The sequence below is a fragment of the Carassius auratus genome, chromosome 3, assembly GCF_003368295.1.
Source record: "Carassius auratus strain Wakin chromosome 3, ASM336829v1, whole genome shotgun sequence".
Taxonomy (NCBI): Eukaryota; Metazoa; Chordata; class Actinopteri; order Cypriniformes; family Cyprinidae; genus Carassius; species Carassius auratus.
In genome coordinates this window covers 30,015,978-30,025,718 of record NC_039245.1, presented here as the reverse complement: position 1 = coordinate 30,025,718, position 9,741 = coordinate 30,015,978, and the positions used below count along the sequence as shown (strand labels likewise).

At 38.7% G+C, this 9,741-nt stretch overlaps 1 protein-coding gene and 2 pseudogenes across 1 annotated transcript in view; 2 read left to right on the top strand and 1 right to left on the bottom strand.

Moving 5' to 3' along the window:
* Window positions 1–3: 3 nt before the first annotated feature.
* On the bottom strand, window positions 4–3,775 carry LOC113054601 (retinoid-inducible serine carboxypeptidase-like; annotated as a pseudogene).
* Window positions 3,776–3,932: 157 nt separating this feature from the next.
* LOC113042192 (coilin-like) lies at window positions 3,933–8,078 on the top strand (annotated as a pseudogene).
* Window positions 8,079–9,150: 1,072 nt separating this feature from the next.
* Window positions 9,151–9,741, top strand: part of LOC113053820 (rab11 family-interacting protein 4A-like) — a 41,364-nt gene continuing 40,773 nt past the window's right edge. Inside the window, exon 1 of the mRNA XM_026219060.1 lies at window positions 9,151–9,442. Within this exon, the coding sequence (XP_026074845.1) occupies window positions 9,290–9,442 (153 nt within the window). The 5' untranslated portion in view covers window positions 9,151–9,289. The remainder of the gene's footprint in view (window positions 9,443–9,741) is intronic.

The following is a 9,741-nucleotide window of genomic DNA, read 5'->3' as shown; positions in this document are numbered from 1 at the left end:
CACAATAAGATCCAGCTGGCCGTTGTAGACTGTGACATTGGCCCCTACAGCCAAAAGCTGATCTACAATGTCCACCACAGGCTTCATGAAATCTCCTGCCATGCTGACAAACACTGCCTCAGCTTGTCCTGAAGGAACAGAAGAACACTTGTAAGAATCATTATTTTGTAAACACAAATACCTCTGTAAATCATGAAAAGTATAATGACCTCCCCATGTGACATTCTTTGTATGACATCAAGCTTCTGTCTGATCGGCCCGTTCATCAACTCTGAAAGGGACTGACGTGCAACGGGCGAATGTGGCGACGCTTCAGTGAGGCTGTAAAAAGAAAAGCGACAAAAAATGATGACCAGAACATTTTCATTTCTGTAACAAACAAAGCTGTGCAATGTTGAGTTTCTCACAGAGAAATCCATTGGTTTGATCTGAGCTGGTCTTCACCATCTCATCAGAGTTTTGAGTGAGGATGTTATAGAAGTTCACGTTATTTGTGTTCTGTAACAGAATAAAGTGAGTAACTTAACGAAGTGATTAACACAATATGTTTAGATCTAATTTCTTTAACTAAACAATGCATTAAGGCCTCTACTTGAATGTATTCTTTAAGCTACTGGTGGCTCACTCACCTGTTCCACTACGTTCTCTGTGATGGACCACATGTCAGTGGCTTTTCGGTACTGTCCCTGTTTTACTGCCTCCAGCACCGCATTTGCTGCTTTAGTGACCTCCTGCAGTCCATTGTCATCCAACAGAGACTACAGCACATACACACATCAGCTGCATTAAACCCTCTGATCAACAGGTGTCTGATGTGTCACAAACAAATCTGTATCATGGTTTCCACAAATGTTTTTACACCACAACAGTTTTCAACATCAATAATAAGAAATGTCTGATTTCTGAAGGATCATGTGACACTGAAAACTGGAGTAATAACAGCTGAAAATACAGCTTTGCATCAAAGGAACTTTTGATTGTCAGTGCATTGTTGTTTTGATCATGCTAATGCGATCATGCTAATTTCTCTGAAAGGAGAGAGGAGGTATTATGATGAATTACTCACTGTGCTGTAAAGATAAGGACCCCAAGTCATGACCGAGTCTGCATTAAAACAGAATAAACAATCAGATCTGTTGAGTGCCTGTATCATAATTCTTTACACCTGGTTTATAAAGTCACGCAAGTCAGGACTAAGCATGATGAATGTGCATAATGATTAGTAAACTGCGATATGAAAACTTAAAAATCCATAAAAAGACAAATATATCTGTAAATCTCATTTTCAGACCTATAGGAGAGATCCAGGAGTCTCCCAAAGCCACCCCAGCAAAGTTGCATTTTATTGAACCCGCTTGAACTGCCTAAAGAGAGAGGAAATTAATATACAGTGCAGATTATTTATTTGATCTGAGGTGTGGTCAGTAAATAGAAATTATTATTCTAAACTGATGCCAGATTTACTTTCGCCGGAGTAAGAACTATTGTGACTCAAGCGCATTACGTTTTTTTAGTCTTGTGTGTTGCTACAGAATTTCCTCTCATGAAGCTAAATTGAGAACAATTATATCAGTACCTTTGTGAGTTCAAGGGAAATAGCTGCTGCCATTTTGCCTCCATAAGACTCAGAAAATATAAAGAAGGGAATACTCTGTTGGGAGAAAAACATTTGAGATACTATGTGGAAAGGTATATTAAGTTCAATCTGGTAGGCATTTTTGTTTTGCTTACTTGAAACTCTGTCTTTAGAGAGAAAAAGCTCTTGAGGAGGACCATCATGTCTGATGCCACCATCGCAACGTCCTTGGCAAGGGCATCTTCAGTGTCTGTGTAACTGTATCCGGTGCCCACTGGGTTATCCACAAATAGAACACTGGCAGCACGCACCTGCAGACAGTGCATGGACACGAGATTTTGGGGTGAATAATAAAATACCCTCAATAATAAATTCACAAATTCCTAATGTTGTATATAACAGGTATATTAAAAAGTTATATATATAGAAACAATAAATCAAAACAGACAATAAATATTTCCATATTTCCAAAATAAATTACTCAATCAATACTGCGGATATGAAAGTCAAGAAAATATTACTTTACATACCCAAGATGTTCCTTCTTGCTTAGGTCTCTATCAAGTGGTCCAATTTCTCAAAATTGCCAAATCCACAGCTAGATCCCCCAGGACCTCCCTAAAATAAACAGGAACACGAGCAACCTTAGATGTACTTCAGAAAAGAGAGGGGAAAATCAGGCTGGACAAATAGAAAACAGTATAACAGCTATGTAAATTCTAATTCTACAAGCTTCCAATGAGATTATGTTTGGAGAATGTTATGGAGAAGATAGATGACTGGTCAATTAAGTGACAAACCTGCAGCCACATAACCAGAGGCAGATCTTTATAACTGGCGCTGGAGCTATTGGCGTAGTACAGCCACCAGAACATATGAGCTCCTTCACGGACATCTACATATCCCATGACTCTTTGGCTTGAACTGGAACACAGCTACCTGTTTTTTTAAAAAGGAGAACAAATTTTTAGGGTGCAAATGGAGCCGGATCCGGCACTTTTCATTCTGGTACTTTCTGAACGCATGCATCCATTATCAGCTCAACAACACAAACTGTTTGCATACAGTTTAATTACAGCCAAGAAGCTACTACTGTTGTTATGGAACAGAAAGGAGGCCCTACGGTCCAATTATGGGCTTGGAGAGATGATTTCTACTTTACGTTTGGAATGAATTAGATACTTTTAAAGGACAAATACAAAAAAAATCTTGAAGTAAACCCTACGGACTAATGCATCAATTGTTTTAATATCTCTCTTCTCATACTGTACAATTTCATGTAAACAGGTCTGTAAGGGATGGTTTGTCCTCTCTTTTAAAAATTATAGTATTAAAATCAACATGTAAAAGAGAAGAAATATGTAAAATTGTATATAATCTTCAAAATCCTTGTCTTTCCTTCAAACTCTTGAAGGAATTGACAATTATATTCCTTTCAAGCTTGAAGATTAAGCAAAACTATATCATACAGTATATATTAGTAGAACATAACATAGTAAACAGTTAAGGTTCATTCTGGGTCGGCATGACGAAAAGTAATACGTTGTGGTGCATATTCAATTCCACGTTTTTTTTTTTTATTGAGAACCAAACCTTTTCTACCGAGTACAACCGAAAATGGCAAGGTTTAGGAATATTAAACCGTTGCATATTTGGTATTTATTTACGTCAAGTTTTTTTTTTACTTTTATATCAGTGTTTTAGATATTGTTTCTATTGTTTTTGAGTCAATAAAACGAACCGACTCAAATGAACCATTCCGTTCTTCACGGTGTTAACGGAACCCGTTAAGGAAACAATTCGGTTCCCTTATTATTTTTACTCGGTTCTCGGTTCACAACCTTAATCTGGCTCGATTAACAGGAGAAACAATTGATATCTTTCGCTTTCTGTCTAAAGTTACAAAACATATATTTTCTCATGTTGCAGTTACACTCTTACACCTATAAAAAGTGTGACTGAGCCTGAAAAGTCACACGAAAACGTTAATCCCTACAAATATCCAAAGAATGACATTCAGCATATAAATTCTCCATACCTTTATAAAAGCTCACAGTAAACAGCAGCAGAGCCAGAATGCCGATCCACGAGCGCTCCATTATTATCGCTATCGCTCTCTCATATGGGCTGTGTTTGGACCCCGGCTTTAGATACTCAAAACACACTCCTCTGAACAATGTGATTCGAGGAACAGCACTGTATCATTATTACTTCAGTCAGCTGACGAATCAAGGAAGTACACTCTAGCTTTTCTCTTCCACACCAATAGAGAGCAGCAGAGTGCGGGACAGCTCGACTGAAGCCCCAGTTTAAAACAAGTGAGCGCCTCCATCGTCCACATGACAATACAAGCGCAGGCATGGCCACCTCCAGTCTCAACTCTATCAGGGTCAGATTGTACTTTGATTATCCTCCTCCCGCGACGCCTGAATGTCGGATGTGTTGGTTGCTGGTGGACTTAAACAAATGCCGGGTTGTTGCAGATCTCTCCAGCATCATAAAGAAAAGCTCGGCTACAGCCGTAGGACTATTTTAGACTTGTTTATTGAGGATTGCTACCTGCCCTTCCACAGAAAGTGTTTATATCGTACGTGATAATGACGGTATAAGGTAAGAACCGTGTTTATTACGATATGGTGAACGTTTATGGCTTGAAATGAGTTTGATATTGATAAGTGCATATTTATCATGCTATTGACAGGGTGAAGGTATCCAGTCCTGGTTATATTAATGGAGAAGAGGCCTTACCAGAGCTCTGAAGCACAAAACTCAAAGACCAAGAAAAGAGGGAGAGAGGATGAGACGCAGATCTGTGAAGGTCTAACTAAAAAAAAGAAGCATGCAATGCGCAAAATCAATAGCTCTGCTCCAGTAGAAGATGCCAAGAAGAAGAAGAAGAAGAAGAAGAAAGAGGTGAAAGAGTCATCCACCAAACCTGCCACCCCTCAAAAGGAACGTTGAAACCCCCTCTTCTACTAAAAACAACAGAGAAAGCACTTTTGCTGTCCCTGCCAGTGACAAAACGACTCGTACAAAAGACTCGCCAACCAACAGTCAAGTTCTTCGGACAGCAGCGAGGACGAGTCTCAACAATAAGGCTCCTCCACCAAAACCTAAACCCAAGCAGAAAGACGCCTGCCAAAAAGCCACGGAAGGAAAGCACATTCGTCGGATTCGTCGTCTTCAGATGACACAGAGAAAACCAAAAGCAACATTCCTGCACCGCCACTTTCCCTGTTACTCCTAAACTGTCTAGCACAACCTCAAAACGTCCGCTTCAGACCCCACAACGTAGAGAGAGCCCCACTGATTCCCTCTTCCTCATCGTCACCCACCTCAAGACAAACTACAGCTAAAAAATCACAAGTAACTACTTCCGCCCTCCTCAAACTACGATTCAGTCCGTCTCATCTTCTGTGTCTCAAAAGCCCCAGGATGAGGCACAGAGCTCAGACTCGGACGCCAGTGAAATAGAGCTTGTGATTAAGAAGCCAACCTGCACGGAATGGGATTGAGAATTGCTGGAGTGAGCCTGGTGTTAGTGAGGCAGGAGGCAGGGACCGAGGAAACACAAGAGGCCAGGAGAGAGGCAGAGGTCGAGGAGCGAACCGAGGCAGTGGGAGAGGAGGTTTTGGTAGGGCCAGGGGCACACCGTGGAAAACAATGACTTTCATTTCAGCTATGAAAATGGCGAGCGGCAGAAACAGAACGATTCTCTGACTAATGAAAGCTTTATTCTGCAGGTGAGATGAATGTGAAGAATTTTTTGCAGAAGAACTGCAAGAGAAATGGCCTCTAAATCTAAAGTTTTCAACCAGTGGATAAGACATAAGACTTTTCTTGATATTTGTTTGCTTATCAGGTCATTGTATAATGTTAATCAGTGTTTTTTTGTTACATAAAAAGCTAGATGTTCTCAGTAATTTTTAAAAAAATATAATATAAATTGTTTATTAATTTAATAAAAAGAAATTATAACATGAAACACTGATTCAAATCTAGCTTTTTTATGCTGGTCAGTAAAGGTTGAAAACCCTTGCTCTTGATAAAACATTTTCATAATTTCTGTCATGCGTCCAGACCTGGACAACATTTTCATCTGATAGGTCTTAGTTTTATGCTTTTCTTGCAATAGTTTTTTTAAGTAATTTGTATTTATTTATTAATAATATTAATTATAAATAAAAAAAAATATTTTTGATTGTTCACTTGAATCACTAACCATAAAGTTCATGTTGTGTTCTTGTAGAATCCACCTGAAATAGCTCCCAAACGGGACTATGCAGCTCTAACCCTTGCTGGCAGCTCCTCCTGCAGTGGCCAGAAAATTGCCTTTAAGGTACAATGTGATATGATGAATATATATATATATATATATATATATATATATATATATATATATATATTAGTTTTCCAAGGTTCAGTGACCACATTTCATGGATCTCTCCTGTTTTAAAGCTTTTGGAGCTGACCGAGAACTACACTCCAGAGGTGTCTGATTATAAAGTAAGCCATTATACACTTCTTTAATATAAATTGTGTTGTGTGCATGTTGTGTTAAAATCAGTGTGCTCTTGTTATTTAGGAAGGGAAGATTATTGCATTCAATCCCCAAACCAAAGTGATGGAGCTTGAACTTTTCTCTCAACCTCAAGGTACCACCAAAACATTTTTTTGTTTTTGTTTTTTTATATAGCCACTGTTTCGGTTATATAAATTTGACACCTGGAGGTGCAGGTGCTTTATTGCACACAATATTGGACTCTTCTTTCTGCAGCGATACTTTATTTTATTGTGTCTTTTAGCTCCAGCTGAGCCTGGCAAGTTTGACCTGGTGTATCAGAACTCTGATGGATCTGAGAGAGTGGAGTATGCCGTCACACATGGTTCACAGGTACTTCATGTTCTCTTACAGAAATAATCATCCAGAAATGACATTTTTCTTAAAATGTACTCACCCTCGGGTCATTCAAGATGTAAATGTGTTTATTTCTTCATTCCATGACACATATTTGGAGAAATTCAGCATTACATCATTTTCTCACCAACGGATCCACTTTAGTTAATGGGTGCTGAAAATATTACAGTAATCCACACGACTCCAGTCAATCGGTTAATCTTTTCTGAAGCAACAAGCTGTTTGTAAGAAACAAATCCATCAGACATTTTCAACTTCAAATTGCAGCTTCAAGCTAAAATATTAGTTTTCTATCAATGTTGTGTCTCCAGTGAAAGTCTTTTGTGAATCAGGAGAGAAATATGCATACTTTTGGATTTCAGTGGTGCGCAAATGATGGAATGCTACAGTTAGGGCTGTGCAAACAATCAAATGTGATTTGCATACTCCTCTTGTCAGTAAAGGCACTCCTGTGATTAGTAGTATATCTCCAGCACGTGCGTTCAGATCAGGATTGCCAGGTTTTCAAAAGAAAACCTGCCCAATTACTTCTAAAATCTGTTCCAGTGACAAAACAACTCCTCTACATCTTGGAAGGCCTGAGGGTTGAGTGCATTGTTAGGAATTTAAATTTTTGGTTGAACTATTCCTTTAAATGCTACATAATAAAACAAATTTTTAGTTGAATTATTCCTACATAAATAAATGCTACATAAAACGCATCAAGTTCACATCCACATCACATGGATTTTAGAATGGCTGTAACATTAAATTGACCAATCAGAATTCAGGGACAGATCTATCTATTAATTAACTTTCTTTTACTATGGATTGGAAATACATATGAACTGCTCTAGGGTCCTACTTAGCAAAGGCAAATGTACTTTGTGGCATTAAGTGAGTATGTTACTAATATGAGTTATAAAACACATACAGCACACTAACAAGATTACATTTTGCCACTACCTTTGTTGGTGGGGAGGTGTTTTAGATATCAGCAAGACAGTGGTAATCCTGTATTAAAATGTCTTGCACTGAGAAGAATGTTTGTGACTAATTAGCACCATGACTAATGTCATATTTTAAATTCAGATTAAGGATCAGAATTACAAAACTTGCTATGGAATTGCACTTGACACAAGTTTCAAAGGGATATAAAATTGTGTACTCCACGTTGAACACGTGCAGTGTCCTAACAGTGCTGTGGCAAGGACTGTATGGCAAAGCTCTAAACCCTCTTTTGTAGTTTGGATTGTAACCCCGTCCCCCAATCCAACATGAATGTTGCTTTCTGATTATCCCTTTTAATTGTTGAAGTGAAAAAGGGCAGCTCTTTGTACAAGTGTATGCTGTGGTAGGCTAAAACAAGTCTTTCTCTGATGTCTTTCCTGCAGCTGACTGAGCGCTGGGATTCTCTTCTGGAGCCCCGACTCATTGTGGAGAATGTTGGATGATGGTCATACAAAACTTGTTACCTGAGCCAGACCTATACGGACAGCCTTTTTATTTTAAAGCTGTTTTGTTGAAACAGCTCATTTCCATACAATTGTATTAACTTTTTTTATTTTATTCCCAATGTCAGTTAAATAAATAGATTGTTTTTTATATGGGAGTACGGGTGATTGATTTATCATCAGTGTCTGTTTATACATTGAGTTCAAATAGCCAACATTATTGGGAAAGGCTGTTTTTATTAATAAAGACTATAGAATACTTAAAGGGATAGTTCACTTCAAAATGAAAATTCTGGCATCATGTCACCCTCATGTCGCTTTCTTATGTTGAACATAAAAGATATTTTGAAGGTTGAAACAGCTGGTGGTTGCCATTGACTTCTATAGTAGAGGAAAAAATACTATGGAAGTCAATGGCAAACTGTTTGATTACCAGCAATCTTCAAAATATCTTCTTTTATGTTCAACATAAGAAAGCAACTCATACAGGTTTGGAACGACAGGAGGGTGAGCAAATGATGACAGAATTTTCATTTTTGGGTGAACCGTCCCTTTTAAAGGTTTTTACTTCAACTTCTTAAAGGGAATTTGTTACTAACTAGAGGGAGATATTTTGCTGTTAGTACAAAGCGCATAATATTTTTTACATGTTGTGTGATTATCACTTGTCAGCATTTGCACTTAGTGTAAATAAATGATTTTTGTTGCTTTTGATAAGCAAATGTAGTGAAAGATGCGTGTGGAAGTTATCTACGTAACTAATAAAACAACTACTGTGCAGGAGCGTTTTATTTTAGGATCATCCTTGGAAGATAAAAGCAAAGGTTGTTATACACGAAGGAAATGGTTTTACAGTTTTCTTACGTTTCATATGAGATGCTTGGTAGGAATAATAATCAAACAAATTTACGACTTTTTTAGATTGAAGTATTCAATCCATGAAGTGGAATTCTGTTGAGCCGCCTAATGAATAAAATTAAGAATATTCTGAACTGATATTCGCCCAGCAGTTCTTACACCCTGAGCAAAGAGAACAGGAACATACATATTTGATAATCTAGTCACTTTATCTTTTGTTTTAAATGTGCTCAGCCCAAAATGTTATCAAACATCCAATCTATGAGTTTCGTTGACACTTGTGTCAGTTGCATGAACTAATCAGAGCGTGCTCAAGACATCCGCGTCATCCGTGACGTCAAACCCAAGCCAGCGCTCATCCCGGCGCGCGCGACCCCCGCAGGCGCAGATGGTTTCTTCCAGCTGAACTGAAGTGATGCTGCTGATGCCAGATCGCTGAGGACGAGACGATGGCGAGCGCGCTCACAACAGCCCAGTGTCTCTAATACAGAGCATCTAACAGCGATGGACGGCAGTGTCCTCCCCGACCAACAACAGCTGCTGGTGTTCCTGAAGAAGCTCAAGGAAGTGTTCGACGTGTGCGACGAGGATGCGGACGGTTATATTCGTGTTGAGCACTTCGTGGACCTCGGTCTACAGTTCGGCCAAGGAGACGAAGTAAGAATCTCTCTTCATATAATCGTTCACTCATTTCCGTGATTCTGTGACGTTTGTCTTAATTACTGCAGAGCACTTTTGTATCTTACCCTCAAATCTCTGGGATTAAGTTTATTCAAATTTGTGCAAACAGGTTGGTTTATCCACGTAGATTATTTTCTGTAATTTGCCTCGGACGTTAATGATGCTATAGTTTTATGTAGGCTCTTAGCAGTTTAATTATTGCTCTTCTGCCAAGTAACCAAGACAACTGTCTCCTCACTCTCCTTCATCAGCTGTGATGTCATCAGGCTTCACTT